The following is a 19,847-nucleotide window of genomic DNA, read 5'->3' on the forward strand; positions in this document are numbered from 1 at the left end:
TTGCAGTTCTCTGGATTCCTGAAAACAGCTGCAAAATAATCAGGTCTGTCTCACTGCCTGCCTAGGCAGCGCTTTTGCATGCTACCGAATAAATCTTGCCAGGCCCCTTAGACATGTCATCATGGCTGGGGAGCATTCTCATCTGGCCCAAAATGATTCACAGGAAAGTTATGAACTCTTATTAAACTTACATCGAGAGCTAAGGGCTGTTAGAGTCTTGGTGAACCCATTTAGACTCCCTCTTTTCCGCATACCTGTGGTGAAATTGATAAGTGAGAAGCTGGTCCAGGAAAGGTTTTCTGGAATGGCCATCTTGGAGGCTACTCGGCTTTGCCTCATATGCCTGAGTATATTTCGTATAAAAGGTGAGTTACCAGTATGCGGATGCAAAGCCTTAAAAAAAAGTTTTGCAACACTTGTAAAGGTTTACGCAGTTTAAAAACAAGATTTCTCACATTGTTTAGTCTTATTAATTGAATTGTAATAGGAAAAAGACAGTCACCCTTCTCAAAAAGACAGTCACCCATCTCAAGACTGGGTATATATTTGTTTTGGTAACATACAAACAGTATTCATATGTTATATTCCCGTCTCTTGCCTTGCTGATATTGCAAATCAGCCGAGTGAAAGTCAGTGCTGCTTCCTGTAAACAGGCTTTTGTAACCTTGGCCACTTTTTAAAAATATACCAGCATGTGGTAAATGTACGTATAATGTAAAATTGGACCATGCATGTAATCAGTAATTCACATAAAACCTGGACTGATTGTTGCCTTCAAAGTCGATTGTTGGGAGCCCCTCGAACCAGAACTGCTTAATTTCAGATGCCAATGCTAATGCCTTGGTGTCACAATCTATGCTCAAAACCCTAAGCAAGTAGTTTTCTTTCCAATTTTTTTAAAAATTATTATTATGGGCATTTTATAACATAAAACACAATCAGAAATAACATTGTGTGTGTGCAACCAAGATCGTTGCTCTAAAGGATACATTCTTCATTTATTACAATATTGTTGATCAACCATGCGCCATTTATACTTCTCAAAGCAAAAAACTCCCATCTGTGCCTACCATGCAGGTTCACAATATCCCTTCTCTGTACACTCTGGTCTTTTATTGGATGGCTGGGGGGGGCTAGGGTAGGGGTGGAGATGGAGGGTATGAGTGTAGAGGTCCATCATTTTTGCAAGCTTCCCATCTGATAGATCTTCCGTAACACACTCATCTAGCCGGGGGTTCTTTCGGCTATTAATTGGCGAACATAAAAGTTATTAACCTAAGGTAACAGATTGGTAACTTTCATAGTTCTTTTCTATTTTCCCTGAGAAACCAAACATTATACAGGTAACTAATGTTTGAAATGCTGCAAAGCTTTAACCTTGTCTTTTCTTCTTAGACCTGTGGCCTTTGCCAATGCTTGTATGCATATGGCCTTTTTTTCTGTTTTTTAGAGGCATAGAAGTTACCTTTAAGATGGCACAGAGGACTCTTTGGAGGAGCGCTGGGCTGCTGCAGCTGCTCACTGCCGGTTTATTCTAGCACAGGTTTAGGATTTATGGTGTTAAATACCCGTGTCGTTCGCCACAAACCCCAGGGGACTCGTTGGTGTTTCTGAGTCAGATTCTCTGTACCAGCTGGGTTCTGTAAAAGATCAGACTGTTTGCTAAGCATTTTCTACAGAGGGCACAGGCAGGTTTAAACGCAGACCATCTGTAACCAATAACAGAGTATTGCTGTTGTAAAGCTGACCAATTTGAGTCAGTGGTCCCATAGGGCTTAAACGTACATGTTACGCACACGCTCAAATTGTTAAACAAGCATTTACAATGCAACGGTCTCGGCATTGTTAAAGTTAGAGCTATTGGCATTGCTCATGACAATGCCGTTTCTTTAAATGTTTTAAAAACAAAAACATAAACAAAAATAATGCCATGAGCAATGCCAATAGCTCTAACTTTACCAATGCCGAGACCATTGCATTGTAAATGCTTGTTGTGATATATACTTGAGTGATCAATTGGGCTGTGCTGCTTTGAATCCCTTGACTGCTTCTGGAGAGTTTAGCATGGTGTGCCGCTGGACAGGTAAATTTGCTGCTTCTGTCATCGCATCCAGATAAATAATACAACAAGTAACATTACACGCACAACAAGTCAGTTGTTGGGCGCAAAAGCTAAATAAGCAACAACTTTGCCTTGGTAGATAACATTAAAAAAAGCTTCAGTTCTGAAACAGTGAGACTGTGATAGAGCTATAACGAGTCTCTTTGAAGTTACATTAAACGCAGCAAAGGGTGGTACTGCTGCAGAGTTGTTGTATTTTTCCCACCCCGAGGATGAGGGCAAAAAAGGAGAGTTCGATAGTGACTCCTCTCATCACCTGCTTTTTAGCACCGGCAGGACCCGGCCCACTTAAAGCCCTTACTGTCCCTTTAATGGCGCTGATTCTCAGTGGTGTATTTCCGGCGTTGCTGTCCTTGGAGCACAGTGCGGTTACTGTCCCTTTAAATACTCTGCGGCTGTGTTGCGCAGTTCCCGTGCTTTTCTTATGAGAAAGATTCTATCCAGCGCCTATTTTTTTTAATATGCCGAAATGGACGCGTATGCAGTGCGATTTTGTCGCACTGCATGGATTTAATCCTCCCTGCTCGTTTTACTATTTAATGATCGTTTGGCAGCAGCAGCACTATGAATAGCTTTGACGTTCAGGGAGGGAGTATTTTTTTCTCTCATTTCGCTCCTGTCTGCATCTAACAGTCTTCCTCCTAGGGCTCTTAGTTACAGTGCAGCAGCCAACCACCGGCGGCGCCTCCTGCAGCCAATCACCGAGACCGGGGAGCACCGTCCGTGTTCAGCTCCCGAGTCCCGTGTTAACTCTCTGGTGACATAAATTACGCGCGTCTCCAAGCCTGGATAACTTTCATCGGACCAGCTGGAAGTGAAATTCGAAGGAGGTGCAAAGTGCAGGTCCCACGCGCCATCTGGAACCAGAACTCATTGACGGTTCTGTGGACGGAGCTGGGAGTGCTTTCTTTGACGCAGTTCCGGACTAACTACGGATGTATCATGTTGGGGACTTTTGAGCTCTGTCTCAGAGAACCAGTCTGGTGCCACTGGTGCCCCGCGGCGTAACCGTACTGTTGCGCTCAAAATTCTGCTCTAGTATACCATTTCAGCACTTACAAGCGAAGTCGATCAGTCCACGGTTAATTCAGGGAGATGGCGTGGGGTCTAGAGAGTTAGAACGCTACCAGACAGACAATACACGTCCAGCCAGTGACAAGGCCTGGCTTTCCCCACCACCGTAGTTACCAATGCAAGCGACATCTGGAAGTCTGGGGGTGGGGCTGTTACGAGTTGTACAATGAGAGCCCATTTCGAAATGAAAAACAAGGCAGAGCAAAAGGCACACCACCGCCTTTCTCCGAGGCAGAGCAGAAATGCCTCGGAGAAAGGCAGCGTCCTTTTCGGATTCGGGGGCGTGTTTTGCTGTTGTCTCCTCCTTGAGACTTCTTGCAAAAAACACGCCCCCCGATCCGAAAAGGACGGGGCCTGTTTGGAATGACTGACCTCTTCTCCAATGGCTGGCCAGCATTCAAGAGGCCAGCCAATGGAGAACAGGGGAGAAGAGGGGCGGGTTCAAGCCCCTCTTCTCCAAGTCATTAAATCTCCGACTTCCGGTTCTGCCTTTTGGCAGACCGGTAGTCCTCGACCTAAAAAGGTACAAGGGCCCAGCGTTTTTTTGGGGGGTCCACAGTCGCAGAATGCGAGGTTTGCTGTATGCCAAGGCTGACTAATTTTGATGCGATCATTCCTCTTTCTCGAAGCACCCTACACTCCCTTCTCTTTACATCACTGTTACAGGTTCTTTTTTAGGTCGCGCCTGGGCAGCGCATGTGTTGCTCTGCGAGGCATGCGCTTTTGCAGTATGAACTTGAAACCCTGCCCACTCTCCGCCCATATTTGTCATTGGTTTGTGTCATTGTCCTTCATAAATGCTGGCTTCTGATTCTTTAATAGACTTGTTAGTCTCTCCTCTGTACCGCTTTGTCTTCATTTGGAACCTCCCATGAGGACTGGCCCTTTTAGTTCGGTTGTTACACAGTACATCTTATTTTGTCTGTAAGCACTATTTTCTTTAATGCGTTTCTCCTGCTGTAGGCACTACATGCTTTCCGGCAACATTCAGCACGCCTTGCGTGCTTTCATGGGGCACTTTTACAAAAAAAGCAACTTCACAACAAATGCTTTTTTTGGTAAAAGCACCCCATACCACGCTTTCACTTTAATAGTGACTTCAGACCTTTCTTCAGACATAGCTCGTCTAAAGAAAGTGGCGTGGCCTCTAGTAACGTGAAAGCGCAACATGGGCCGCTTGTGAACAACAAGCATTTGTAATGCAATAGGTCTCGCATTTTAGAAACTTTGACCTTTTGGTTTTGTAAATGACAATGCCTTTTATTATTGCAGGTTTTTAAAACTCATAAATAAAAGGCATTGTCTTTTACAATGCCAGTAGCTCAAAATCTCCAATTGCGAGACTTATTGCATTGAAATGCTTGTCTTCCCTGTGTTTTCTCTGTAGCAATGTGTTCCAGTCTTTCTCTTCCTCTTTCTCTCTCTCTTTTCTGTTTTCTCTGACTTGCTCTGAGTACGATGATGAAATATCAGTCACAGACTCTAAAAATCAGTTGCGGTGCCCACGCAACCCCAGTGCACACTTTCTCCCTCTGCTCAATGTTGTTAGAAACACACAAGTTACTGACATTCAAAAGAAGCCTTTACCAAACCCTGTTCAATTATTTAGGCCTCAGCTAGACAGCGCATGTGCAATTTCGTTGAGAAATGTTGTGTTTGATCTGTGAGTTTCAGCGCACCCACAGGCTTCCCATTTGCTTGCTCCATCGCCTGTCTCATATTCTTTGTCATCGTTTATCCTTGGCACGCATGGTCATGACTCTTCTTGTGTTTAGCCCTCCCCCAGAGCATGGACTAAGTACTTGTAAACATCCAGTGCTCCAGTTTTTATGACCATTTTAGGATCTACTTTTTTTATTTCTTTTTCAGCACTCTACACAGTGCTCATGCTTTTACCAGTTCCGTCTCCTTCTACCTGCCCTCATGCACTATCCACAGATCACCCCCTCCCCGCTTTGCCTATCATTTTGACTTGGCCACCTCCTCCTTTCCGTCGCTGCTTGCTCCCTCTCGCCTCGCAATGCTTGCCCTGTCCTCAAATAAACTCCTCCATCACTGCTCTCACCTTTGTTGCTGCTTGCCGTTTCCCCCACCTCCTCCTTTCCGTTTCTGCTTACTCCCTTGCACCTCCCGGTGCTTGCCCAGTCCATAAATTTCCCCCCTCCTCTGACCCCGTCACTGCTTTAAACCCCCATTGTTATCTGTTTCGTTCTAGTGAATGGTGGTGTTCTGTCTTTTAATGTCATGTTAGTTTATGACTGGCGTGCTGATTGGAGCATGTGTGCACGGCTGCTATTACTTGGCACATGCGTAGTCTCAGTTTATTTTCCACACCTGTGGGTACTAGTTGTGTGCATGTTTACACTATATGTGGTCGTTCAGCAATGGCGTTTATAGCTAGAAAATCAGACCTCAAGTGAATTAGATATGCATTATCACAGGGCATGTCAGAGCTTCTAAAGTATCTGTCTTCTGCTGATATTGCATAGCTATGTTTCTCCTGTACAAAATAATTGAACTGTTCGTGTCTTACCTTGTTGCTTCTTAGTCAGAAGGTGGGACCCTATTCTTCCAATGTAAGAAAGTGGCTCTGTATATACTGCACCAAAGTAAGGTTCAGTGTGCACAGAGTCCACAGTCCCCAGAGGTTTGGCAGAGGCGAAAGTTAGATATAACCATACTCTCTAAAGTGGTAGCTTGGTCGAGCAGTAAGGCAGTATCCGAGGACAGTGTAAAGCATTTGTTGTACACGCTCAGTCAGCAAATGGTCTCACACACTCAAGAACTGAACTCTAGGCCAATTGTTTTGTATACAAAAATATATAGTTGTTTTTATTTTAGAACCAACAATAGGTATCAAAATACTTTCTCAGAATAAAATGCTGTAGTTGTATACTTTCAATAAGTAATAGACTTTTAAATACAATAGTTACAGTTGTTGCAATAGGCAACACAATTCAAACACAATTATAACATTGAGCTCAATGGGAAGTTTTAAGTAAATGCAATTTCAATTACTTTGCGTATGATTTTCTTACTCAGGGTTGGATCCTGGATTCAGCCCTGGTGCATTTCCTGTAAACAGTTGAAAGAAATCGTTTTTGTTACACAGGCGATTTTTAAGGAATATTTGTATGTTTCAAAAATCAACACAGAACAATTTCTGGCAAAAAACAGGCAATGGTATCCTATGGAGGAAAATCAAGTTATCGGTAAGTACACTTATAATTACTTTTCCGGGTCAGTGCTGGGCACCAAGATCCAGGACTGGGATCTCTCCTGATAACAGGTGAGTAATTTCGTTTTCGTTGATCGGCTGATTTTTTAGTGAATATTTTAAAGTTTCAAAACTCGAATCTTAAAAGAATTTCCAAGTGAAACCAGTCAATGTTACCCTATGGAGAAAATGTAGCGATTTACATTAACACCAGTTACTTTTCACGAGGACACTGTAAATGTAGGCAAATCACCTCATCTCCCATTAGCAGCCCACATTTGCTGTTGGTTGCCCGTCAACCTCCCACGCATTGCTGCTTGCCCATACTTAATCCCGTTGTACAGATTCCCCTCTTCCCCCAGATCCCCTCCTCCCCGATTCGGCTTTTTACATTTGTTTTGTTGTGCAGTTTTACGTAGCACCAACACCACTTGAAGGTATTGGAGCTCTTTACATAAGCACCAGTTACTTTTTTTGTGCAGTTTTATATAGCACCAAACACCACCCCAAGGTATTGGAGTTCTTTACATTAGCACCAGTTACACTTTACTCAAGGACACATTCATTTTTGTAGGCAAGTGGAGACTAAGTGATTTGCCACAATCAAGGATGTTAACCCGACGCCGAAACTCAAACCTGATTTCCCAGCGCCATAGTTGGCAGCTCTGACTCTTATGCCACATCCTCTCCCAAGAGGAAGTCCCATTGTCTCCCTAGCCTCAACCTCAGTTCCATATTTTGTGATTGCGGGTAAATATCTTAATCTCCCTGTGGCTTCCTGCATTTGCTGTTGGTTGCATGTCCATCTCATGTCCTTTGCTGCTTTCCTCTACTGAACTCCACTGCACAGATGCCCTCCTCCACTTCTCTGGTTTTCACAGTTTTGTTTGTGCAGTTTTATGTAGCACCAACACCACTGAAGGTATTGGAGTGCTTTACTTAAGCACCAGTTACTTTTTTTGTGCTGTTTTCATTTTTGTAGGCACAGCAAGATTACGTGATTTGCCCAAAATCAAGGATGTTAAGCCAAAGCAGAAACTCAAACTCGGTTTATCAGCTCCATAGTCGGCAGCTCTGGCCCTTATGCCACATCCTCTCCCCAAAAGGACGCCATGTCACTTCCCTAGCCTCGACCTCAGTTCCACATTTTGTGATTTCAGATAAATCACTTAGTCTCCCTGTTTCTAAACACAACAAGCATTGACAAAGCCATTAGATTTCGCCAGTGCAAAATCTATTGTTTTTATATCTCGGCTAGACCGCACGTGCGCTGTCTCGAAGAGAAATGTTGTGTTCCATCTGTGGTCTTGCATGTAGCCCATCTCCTACCATTGGTAAACTTCTGCGTCGCTCTCATTCTTTGCTGGCATTTGTCATGGCATGTGGGTGTCATGCCCTCTTCTTGTGTTTGGCTCTTCCATATTGCATGGACTAAGTACTTATCTCCTTACTCTGCTCACGGTTCGCACAGCTATTTTTTCTGTGTTTTCAAGGACTCCATAGGAGCACTTGTGTTTTCAGGTCGTCTCCTTGGTACACATACACACATACCATTAAAATGCATGTGCATGTACATAAACAAATGTATTTCTAAAAAAGTTGTGAAAACACAACAGCACTTATTTTTTTTGGTATGATCAGATGGTATTCGAGTGCTGCTCGATCTTGTCATAGCGCGAACACAAGTCAATGGTATTGGAGCGCTTTAGGTGCTCACCACTTACATTACACAATGACACATTCATTGTCATACACAGGGGGAAGCATAAGTAATTTGCCCAGAAGCACCTACTGTTCAGCCAACCCCAAGATTCAAACGTGGTTCCCCAGTTGGCAGCTGTGGCGTTTACACCACATCCTCACTTCGCTTCAAAGCCCCTCAACTGTTTCTCACTATCACTTCCACATTTGTTCAACAAGACCTTGTCAACACCGAACAAGCATTGGCAAAGCCAGTAGTTCTCGCCAATGCCCAAGCTATTGGCCTTGTCAACGTGAATACTTTTTAGTCATGTTGGCTAGAAGCACATCTGCTCTTCAGCGTGGCTGAAAGTCACTGAAAAAAGCGCAATGATGTCGCCAACGCATGCCACATCATAGCACTTTTTAGGTCGAGCCTAGCGCAGCACACATGCGTTGCTCTAGGAGAGGGCCTCTTGGAATCACACCAGACTTTCTGAAAACTCGTGCCTGTGGCTTTAGATTTTCCATACATTGTATTGGCCTTTGCGTGGGGTTTTCAAAAATGAAAGCATGCAGTTGGCCACAGGCGGGTGCATATCCCACCTTTTTCAGTAAATGTTTACTCTCACGGCATCCAGCTTGCGGGATTCATGTTTCAAATTAGCACGGTCACTTTCACTTTCGCGGCCGAGTGGCCACACTTGTTTACATTTGTCTGTCTCTGCTCATTTCCCTGCCACAAAACCTTTATCGCAATATAAGGAAACATGGTATGGAGGAAAAAATAGAACAGTATTTTTTGAAAAAGGACACTTTTAATTATCCTTTCATATGTGTTTAAATTCATTTGCTTCGTTTTTTTGCTGAGCATATACAAAAAACATATATTTACAAAACAACACCTCTGTACATATGACGAAACTACGCTACTGTCCTTAATAATAATTTTCGATTATGGATCCACCTTTCAATAATGTGGACCTCCCAGAGGGCATATACATTGCATAAGGAAATCAATATCTCCACAAATTCAACAGCAATGCAAAGTTGTTAAATCCCCACACACTCAAATTATTTAGGATCCCTCTGTAAAACCAAAATGTCGACGCGGACGCGTTTCAGCCAATCAATTCCTTTTGGCCTCTTCAGGACAAGGAAAACAGCAGCAATCTTCGGCTGATTCCTCAACTCAGCATAACAGGCGTAAGTATTGTATACTCGCAAGGAGTAGAGCGCCGGGGGTCCGACTCCTATGCCATCTCTTATTGGAAAATCAACTGAGCCCCCTATTCGTGTTCTAAGTTCAAGGGAATTCTTCCGCCGTGATTACACGCTTACTTCTCAACTATCTCCTCGATTTCTGTTCCGCTTCTGAAGCGGAACAGAAATCGAGGAGATAGTTGAGAAGTAAGCGTGTAATCCCGGCGGAAGAATTCCCTTGAACTTAGAACACGAATAGGGGGCTCAGTTGATTTTCCAATAAGAGATGGCATAGGAGTCGGACCCCCGGCGCTCTACTCCTTGCGAGTATACAATACTTACGCCTGTTATGCTGAGTTGAGGAATCAGCCGAAGATTGCTGCTGTTTTCCTTGTCCTGAAGAGGCCAAAAGGAATTGATTGGCTGAAACGCGTCCGCGTCGACATTTTGGTTTTACAGAGGGATCCTAAATAATTTGAGTGTGTGGGGATTTAACAACTTTGCATTGCTGTTGAATTTGTGGAGATATTGATTTCCTTATGCAATGTATATGCCCTCTGGGAGGTCCACATTATTGAAAGGTGGATCCATAATCGAAAATTATTATTGAGGACAGTAGCGTAGTTTCGTCATATGTACAGAGGTGTTGTTTTGTAAACATATGTTTTTTGTATATGCTCAGCAAAAAAACGAAGCAAATGAGATGTGAATTTAAACACATATGAAAGGATAATTAAGTGTCCTTTTTCAAAAAATACTGTTCTATTTTTTCTCCATACCACGTTTCCTTATATTGTGTTTTCCTTACCCAGGTAATGGGAGGGTAATTGATAGGTATACCCACAGTTAACAAAACCTTTATCGGCGCTGCCTTTTTCGGCACCCGCTGTGCCGCTCTTAATCTCCCCGTGCCCATGCTCATACCACCTTATCGCCTCCACAACAGTGCATGTCCGCTCTTTACTCCCGTGGATTTGAACAAGAATCCCATGCTTGTTTTGTATTTTTATCTGCCTCCCATGTATGCATTACCAAGCATGCCGCGGGGCACCGGCCTCAGCAGACCCCGTTCATCAATGGAACTCGATTTCCAGGAATGAAAGAGCATTGCGCCAATTTCGAGCCGGGATCTTATGACCTCAGATATAGTTCTATTGATACCAGGTATTGTTCTCGCTTGTCCTCTCCTGTTTTTTAGATCTGTGCTCCCATACCTCAGGTTGGAGGCCTCTGAGGCCAAATATAGCTCTCCCGTGCCACAGGCTCGCTTACACTTTTATCCTGAGTTTTAAAATGAGGAAAGGCGTGAACACCAGTATCAGACCCCTAGCGTGCTGCTGCTGTACAAAAACAGATTTTGTTTCACACCGAAAGTTGCCGGTAGATACAGGGGGTCTGGACAAAACAGGACAGGACCTTGCTTCTGAAAGGCTGATGGGGTTGAGGCAGAGCAAGTCAGAGTTCGGGGTTTATATCCTGACCTGTGCTGTTATCGCTGTTCTCCCCAGCCCTATTGCATTTTTACAATTAAAGGCCTGCCAGGAAACCATCCCAATTTCTATGTTGGGAATTCTGCTTTTGTCTTATCTCGGGAGTCCAGTCTTTACAGGAAAACACACAAGCGCTTTGAAGCAACACATATTAAAAACGTTAACAAAGCTAAACACGTGTAATGCCCCAAAGGCGAGACCTATTGGCTATTCCAATGCTTGTTTGTGTTAGGAGGGGCAGGACAATAAACTTAACATGGAGGGGGGTGAAGAGACTCTTCTTCGGCTCAACATCCTGTGATTCTGGGCTTTCATTGACTTTTAGCCATGCTGAACAGCACATGTGTTCCTAGACAACATGGCTAAAAGACATTCACATTGACAAGGCCAACAGCTCTGGCATTGGCTTTTCCAATGCATGTTATTTATTTATGCTATGTCTTGCATGAGGCGATCTCCCCCAAGAGTTAAGGTTCAGAGCCCTGTACAGTCAGTGTTGGGAAATGCAATGGCATTATTTGTAGACAAATATACACATGTTTAATAAAGGACAATTGTGTTACCTTTATTCCCATAGGTGGTTTAGCATTTGAAATTAACAGGTATCTCTTTTACAGTGGTCGTACGCATTAGAAAAACCCAACACTGGCAGCATTTTTAATATTGCGTGGTCCATTGATGGAACCCAAATTGCTGGAGCTTGTGGAAATGGACAAGTCATATTTGCTCATGTTGTAGAACAGCATTGGGAGTGGAAGAATTTTCAAATTACATTAACAAAAAGAAGAACCATGCAGGTATGTTTTTTTTAAATGTATCATTTGTTTTAGGTGTGGCCTAGTTTTAGTTGTTTGTCTACCTCATATTTTCCCCAAAACATCAAATTATATATGTCTGTGTGTTTGTGTTTTATGGTTAATGAAATCCCTTGCAAAAAATCAGGATTAAAGCATTGGCCCGATAAAACCATTAAGTGTCTCATCGTTGATAGGAGATAACATATCAAAGCGAAATTAATAAAGTTGTACTTATTGCTAGCTGTTTTGCAAAACATTTTTTTTACAGTTCCTCTAGACATTTGCTTATTTGCTGGATTAAAACCTTCCTTAATTGCTGTCTAACATGTTCTGATGTTTAATAGTCTTATAAGAAGGAAGTACAAATTTAGAGAGCGAATTTTGTTATTCCTTTTTTACACTGCTTAAAAGCAGTAGGGTGATACTTCTCTGCCTTAGCAGAGGAGCCGCCACTGATGGCACTATCCATTGGATATAAGGGTTTAAATCAAGGGACAGCGAGCCAAAGTGCAAGACCGTTCAAATTGTGTTATGCAAAGGAGCAATGTCCCATTTTTTTTTTTTACTTGGGTTTGTAAGTGCAGTTATGGCACGGCGAAGTTCCATTGATCCGACAAGTTGGAAAGTTTTAATGGAGTTCGTTAGGATCTCGCGATGCAATTTTTTTAATTTAAGTTTTTTTACTCATTACGTGAACATGTCTCCTTTCAGCTCGCTTGCACCACCCCCAGCCTGGCATGCTATCGGATTAACCTGATCGAATTCTAGTCTGATTTGGGCTTGAGATGTTGAATGTGGTGGGTTGAATAAGTGTCTCAACAGATTGCATTGCACTAAGTCTAGCTGTTTATAAAACTGTGTGGAAATCTCTCACAGTCATAGTACAGTGGTGGCATAGATTTGTTTTCATGACTTCCAATTAGGGTTTTAATGAAGGGACTGAGAGGTAGATTTTTAGGGCGACATGTATCAAATAAGCATTTTGCGATGATCAAATAGTGATTTTTACCGAATAGCTATTTCATAATCGCAAAATTCTATGTATGTAAGGAATCGCCAAAGATTTTGCCATTCCATAATATTACCTAATAGCAATTCGGTAAATAGTGAATCGCTATTAGGTGATATTACTCAATTCCTTCCTATGGGCCAAAAGGCTCATTGGTGCGAATGGTTTTGCAGTAGCTAATTTGTGATTACCTGATTAATAATCACAGATTAGGTAATGCAAAGCCAAGGGTGCCACATTGCTGAAGCACCCCCAAAAAAATAAATGTGCACATGTAAGGCAAACACATGCCATAGGGGCATGTATGCACTGCATGGCAGTTTGAAAAATGCAGTTTTGTGCATTCTTCATTGTTTGCACATGGTTACCATGGACATGAAGTCGATGGTAATTTCATTTTCTGAAATGCAGTTTGCATTTGGAAAATGCTTAATACATGGGCTAAGGGAATCACAATTTACGATTCCCTATGTGTTGTCTCAATTTTAGGCAATCGTAATTTTTGTCATTACTTAAAATTACGACTACAAACATTTGTAAACGGATGATTTTACTGAATTGCACCGTTTGCGAATGCAAAAAACTTTCATGCATGTGGCCCTAAGTTTCAGAAGCGACTTCATCATATTTTTTTTTTTGGTTTTGATTTCCTCTGCCTGCAAAGGTGCCATTGTTGTTGAGCCATATTCCTAGGTACTTATAGATGGCAACTGATTTAATTGGTGCAATATTTAAGTGCCATTCTATTTTCCTGCTAAGTTTACTGCCAAAATGAAGGATTTTGGATTTCTTAGAACATAGGTTATTATTGGAGTGATAAAAAGCTAGCTGATTTAGTGCATGTTGGCAGTTGTTTGATCAAAAACAATGGTGTTGCCCGCGTACATTAAAAGTTGTACAGGGCTCCTGCCTAATTTTGGAAGGCAAGATGTGTTCTTGAGCAGGGTGGTGTGTGTATATATAAATATATATCAATGAAAAAGCCAAAGGTTTAAGATGTTATAGTTAGGAAAACATAATTTATTATTTCTGTTCAAAACTAATGTAACCTACACAAACCTTAGAAATTAAAAAGTTATAGTTAGAACTTAAAGTTAGAATTTGCGCCCCATCCAAATCTTACTATAACGCGCACACCTCAGTACAGAGTTGTCAATTCACTAGCCAGACTAAATTAACTGTAACTCTTGCCTTCCACATGCACTGCTTATACCCTTTCATATTACATCACTTAAAGCATGTTAAATTATAGCATTCATAACCACCATCATGCCATCTCAAATTACATAATTTATGAGAAGACTGTGCATGGCTGCCATGTACCGCAGTATATTGCGAAGGTACAGCGGTATACCGCAGCCCAAAATATCAATTCGTTTTTGCCTCTTATTACTCAAAAACAACTGAACAAATTCAGATCCAATAACAAAGGACCTTCATGTAAATCCATTCAGCCATTTTGTCGCTACGTCTATTTAAAAAGTCTATGGAAAATACTTTGGCGGAAAAATGTGTTTTGGGATCCCTCCCCTTTTATCTTTGCACCCCTTAGCTAATCACCGCAAAACTTTGCATCATCAGCCAATGCAGAGAAAAGAATAGTTCTGCAAATTTCCTGCAGATTCATAAAACGGTGACAAGGTTATTAGCAGGCAAAAATCTAAGGAATTCCTACCTCTCAGAATTCTAACTATTACTACAGACTGGCTACAGCCACTCTGTAATATATATTTACTGATCTATAGTTATGTTTGTCAGCAGGCTTCAGGTATTGGCTCTGCATTGTGAGTGACGGCAGTCTGCATTTTCCATATGTGGATATATGCTTAGATAATAGTCCTCCGTAGTTCCAGAAGTTGAGCGCCATTCCCTGCGTTTATGCCTGCTTTTATTTAATGTTTTATTAATGTACTTTTGTGATGGGAAATTTTAACTTAGGTTTTTTTGAAAACATAAGCACACCACCTTTAGATGGCTGCATTTTGCTTTTTAATATTTCTTTTAAATCTTTTAATGTCTGTTGCCTTTATCTGAATAAAAATGTAAATTAAGTAATTGTAGGCTTGCCTAGCCCAGACCGGTTGGCTTGTTTGCTTTGTTAATGGTTGTTGTACATAGTGCACATTTTGGAATGTTGATTTCATTTTGTAGTTTGAGTGCTCAGAACGCTTTCAGATTTGACAACAATTTTGTTTGCTTGTGTTCTACATATTAGGATTCTCACTGATAGTCATGAACGTAGAATAGTCCCACTTGCTTACAGAAACGCAGGCACGCTTTGTAGATATTCTTCTCAAATTGGAGGTAGTTGAACAGTCTCCATAAGTCTGTGACAGGTTAGCTTTAACCATTTGTTTCTGCGGGAAACTATAGTAATATAATTATAATTTTAAACCATAGTAGAGCATTTAGAGTAGAAATGTGCCATATAATAAGAAACAAGTCTAAGTTCCAGTTGTTGCTGCAGAGAAAAAAGTAGGGAAAGGAGCTTGATAGGTGAAAAAGTGCATCAGCTGCACTCAGTATACACTAACCTTTAGAGAGCCAGCAGTTTCCATTACCCAGCATGCACTGTTCCTCTCAGGCTCATTTGCTTTTTAGGTCTCGCCTAGCTATTGCGTAGCAATCGCTATGCGAGACTCTCTAGTAAGGGGCTCCCAAAAGTGGATTGCATGGCGAGCGCGCGCACAATCACGTGCATCGTGCCGCCATGCAATCCGTTTGGCATCGTACTTCAAAGGGTCCGCTCCCCCGCCCCTGCCAAGCGCGCGCGCCTCGCTCTGCCGGGCTTGTCTTGTTTTAAATGGACATTTATGTTGAGCGCGGCGTGCTTTTCTTTTGTTCATTGTTTTCACGAAAGCGTTTAATTATTTGGATTTGCACCGCCCCTGTGGTTGGCTTAATCCCGGCCAACAGGGTGTTGATTAGTCACAGTGTCTGTGTATGCTGGAATCGCTCACAGTTCGGTCAGAGGCCAACGGTCTTTTTCCAGACTTTTATTTTTTATTTGTTAACTCTTGACTTGTTACAATAAGCGTTTATTTATTCGGATTTGCAGCGCCCCTGTGGTGGGCTTAATCCCGGTCAACAGGGTGTCGATTAGTCACAGTGTCGGTGTATGCTGGAATCGCTCACAGTTCGGTCAGAGGCCAACGGTCTTTTTCCAGACTTTTATTTTTTATTTGTTAACTCTTGACTTTTTACAATAAGCATGCTGCAAGTTTCCTTGAGTAATTATGTATGTCTGTCTGATCTACTGTTGATGGGCCTTTATGCAAGCAAGGGAAATGGGGCCCATTACCTAGTTTAGTAGTAAAAACTGTTATAACTGGGGTGCAGTGGCCTCCTCATACTCCTTGGCGCCTGTGCCGCTTCACTACTTTACAACCACGCCCCTCCTGATGACGTTCAATCTCATTTAAGGATGAACATAATGCAGAGGCCTTTCTTTTCAGCATGTGAGGAGTTTGGTATCCGGTGTGGTTATAAACACTCGACATATTAAAAGTGTGTTTTCACAGCCTGCAACCAGTACACTCATATTCATAACAAGAACTGACATTTCCCCTTCTACATTAGTCACCCCTCTCTCTACCTCTTTGTGCTTCCTACAACTCTTTCTTTCCTATTTAACTCTCTCCGTTACCTCTTCTCGATATTTCTATTTCTTCTTTTTATATAGTCTGTTCCACTCTTTCTTAGGCACCCTGTCTCATTTCTCTGTCGTCTGTATTTCCTCTCATTAGCCTTTCTCTCTTTTTCTTTGGCTCTCTATAACCACCCGTTGCACCTCTTTTCACTCTATCTGCGTGTTTCTCGCTTTCTTTCCCCCTCACTCTCCGTTTCTCTCTCGTGCAAGAACTCCTCTTCATATGTTTCTATCTACACTGCCAGTGTATCGCTCTCTCCCAGCTCCCCTCTCTTAATATAGGTCAGTCCTCTCCAGTTTACTCCCTCCCCTCTGCCAGTCAATAACTGTTGATCGATCGCACTCTCGCCATCTTTCTCGCGATAGGTCACCATGTGTCCACTTTCAGTGAAGTCACGCAAACATTTTAAGGGTTGCTCGCCTAATGGGCAATGTGGCAAAGTGATGAAAGCATTTCGCTCAACAGATCTAGGAATGCCTTGGCCAGGCGGGACGCCCTGGGGAAGGGAGGAGGGGGTGAGATTCGAGGTCGGTGACGTTCAAGCTCTATAGAAGGCTACCTTATGTCCCTGAACACTGTGTCTCCACACCCTGGTCATGGTTCGTAATTGCACCCCCCTCCCCCACCGTTTCTGGTCGGGGCTTCTTTTTCCCATAGTCTGTAGGTTGTATTCACGATTCTACTATCCTTCCACTTGTTTTTCTCTACTATTTTGTTGCGTTACTCAGAAGCATGGTCAGTGTGTCGCGTGCCCTAGCGCAAGGAAGGAAATGGGCCCCTGTTTGAACTATTAAATTCAGCAATAATCTGGGTTCAGTGGGCCCCTCTAGACTCTGGACACCGGTGCCACTGCACCTGCTGCACCAATGGAAGATACGCCCCTCGCCTAATTACAAGATGTTCTATCTAATGGCACATGCGTGGTTTTTTATGTTTTATGTGATTCTGTGCTGGTCTGGAGTCGATATTGTATACCGGAGGCAGCCAGGACTCCATCTCTGGAAAACATAACCCTGTTGTTCTCTGTGGCAGACAGAATCAAGAAAAGAGCGCGCCGGCGCCCCCTGGTTGTGCCTGTGTGTGTCTCCCTTCCACAGAGCAGTAACAAGTAGCTTGGACTCAGAGATGGTCTTTGCTAAAATAGCGCCCTGGGCCTGGGGAGAGGACATTTTGGCACCCTTGCTGATGGTAGTGAATTAAATGAGGCAGCAGGGGGTCACTTTTCTGTTCACTGGTCAGTACCTGGATGAGCAGGGACTGGCCCCTGAACACAAATAGCCCTGCACCTCCCCCAGCTCACCTAAATCACTAATTGCAAATGATGGCTATGTTGATGTGTGTCAGCAGGAGTCAGAGGGTGAAGAGAGGGCAAGAAAGGGGGCTAAAGGGGTGTTAAAACATCCCCTGCCTTGTGATAATAAAGGATAACAAGCATTTGCAATGCAATAGGTCTCGCATTTACGTGAGTTTGAGCTATTGACATTGCAAATGACAATGCATTTATCTGTTTTTAAAACTTAAATAAAAGGCAGTCATTTGCAATGTCAATAGCTCAAACTTGCGTAAATGCGAGACCTATTGCATTGCAAATGCTTGTTCTGTTTTGTGTTGATTGGATCTCAGAATATTTGAGGGTCATAAAACCATCTTTTTTCTTGAGTTTTTTTCTTCAGAAAGATATTTTTCAAACCTTATTTAGCGTCTCTTGAAGACTATTTCAGATTTATTGATTTAAAACATCACTTTTTGTGAAGTGACCCTCCTGTGAGAAGAAGGCAGCTTCTGACCCACCTACCCTAAGTGTAGTCCGTCTGTCTCAAACACAGTCTGTCAAAGAATGTCCTTTTTGTCAATAAATGACAAAATGAGCCATCAAAGGGAGTGCATTTGCCTCATAGAAATGCTGGAGAAACTCAGGACTGCAGAGAAAAGGAAAAAACAGAGATGTTAAGAAGGGGCTCCTTCTACTGCACCAGCTTCCTCCCATGGAAAGGATTCCCACTGTGGGTGATCCAGGTAGAAGAAACAAACAAGCATTTGTAATGCAATAGGTATCGCATTTATGCGAGTTTGAGCTATTGACATTGCAAATAACAATGCCTTTTATTTTTGTTTTCGTTTTTAAAACATAAATAAAAGGCATTGTCATTTAAAATGCCAATAGCTTAAACTAGTCTAAATGCGAGACCTATTGCATTGCTAATGCTTGTTATAAATTGGCGTGGATCTCCTTATTGACTTGTGTGCATCATTTATTGTCTCATGTGTATTTGAAGATGTCTAACACACCTCTCTGATAAGCCTATGGCTGCCTGACCACATTACCCCCTAGAAGAGCACCTTGGGATTGCTAAAGCAAGCCTCTGAACACCCATAAGGGAACTCCTGGACTCTTTGCACGATACACCTCATTTCGGTGTATCATAAAAAGAGCCAGCTCCTTATACCAGTGCACTCTATGCCACTCTTCTCTACGTCATTGCACTATAGTCCACTCCGCACCACTCAACACCACTCTACTCAACTCTATGCCACCTCACTCTATACCACTGCACTCTACACCAGTGATCTGTACGTCACTGCACTGTATGCCGCTGCACTGTATGCCACGAACACTTCCACATTCTGCTCTGCACCATTCTACTCTACGCCACTGCACTTTATGCTACTAAATTCTATGACACACTACCCTGCACTACTCTACTCTATCCCATTGCACTCTACCACTCTACTCTAATCTGCATACTGTATTCACCACCACTACACTCTACACCCCTATACTCTGCACCACTCTACTCTACATCACTGCACTTTACACCACTCTACTCTGTATCACTCGATTCTACACCTCTTCACTGTATGCTACACCACTCTACACCACTATACTCTGCACCACTCTGTGCCACTGCACTTTCTGCCACTCTACTTTGCACCACTCTATGCTCTGCCACTGCACTCTACTTCATTATACTCTATGGCACTACACTGTACTCTGCAACACTCTATTCTACACCACTGTACTCTATGCTAATACACTCTACTCTGCACTGCTCTAGTCTACGCCACTGCACTCCACACCAATGTACTCTTTGCCACTCTACTCTAAGCCACATAACTCTACACCAATATACACCACTCTACTCTGCACCACTGGACTCTACTCCACTCTACTCTCTACCACTCTACTCTAAGCCATAGCACTCTGTGCCACTCTACTCTACTCTGCACCACTCTGCTCCATGCTACTGCACTCTGTCACTCTATAGTACTGCACTCTATGCCACTGCACTCTACGCCAGTCCACTCTACGCCACTGCCACTCCACTCTACTCTATTCCACTCCACCCCATTCTATGCCACCCACTCTATGCCACTCCACTATATGGTTCTATGCCACTCTACTCTATCCCACACCACTCCACGCCACACACTGCCACTTTTCGGCACCCTACCCCACTTAACTCCACACAGTGCCACTCTAATCTATGTCACTCTCATCTGTTCCACTCTACTGTATGGCAGTCTACACCACTTCACTCTCTGCTACTTCACTCTACGCCATGTCACTTCAAGCCGCTCCACTCCACTTCATTACATGCCACTTT

General features: G+C 42.9%; 1 protein-coding gene across 1 annotated transcript in view; it reads left to right on the plus strand.

The window, feature by feature from the left end:
- The window catches only part of IFT80 (intraflagellar transport 80), a 455,321-nt gene that overhangs the window by 218,363 nt on the left and 217,111 nt on the right, over nucleotides 1-19,847 (plus strand). The window contains exon 9 of the mRNA XM_085634720.1: nucleotides 11,404-11,583. Coding sequence (XP_085490846.1) covers nucleotides 11,404-11,583 — 180 coding nt within the window. The remainder of the gene's footprint in view (nucleotides 1-11,403; nucleotides 11,584-19,847) is intronic.

The sequence above is a fragment of the Triturus cristatus genome, chromosome 11 (assembly GCF_964204655.1).
Source record: "Triturus cristatus chromosome 11, aTriCri1.1, whole genome shotgun sequence".
In the NCBI taxonomy this organism is placed as follows: Eukaryota; Metazoa; Chordata; class Amphibia; order Caudata; family Salamandridae; genus Triturus; species Triturus cristatus.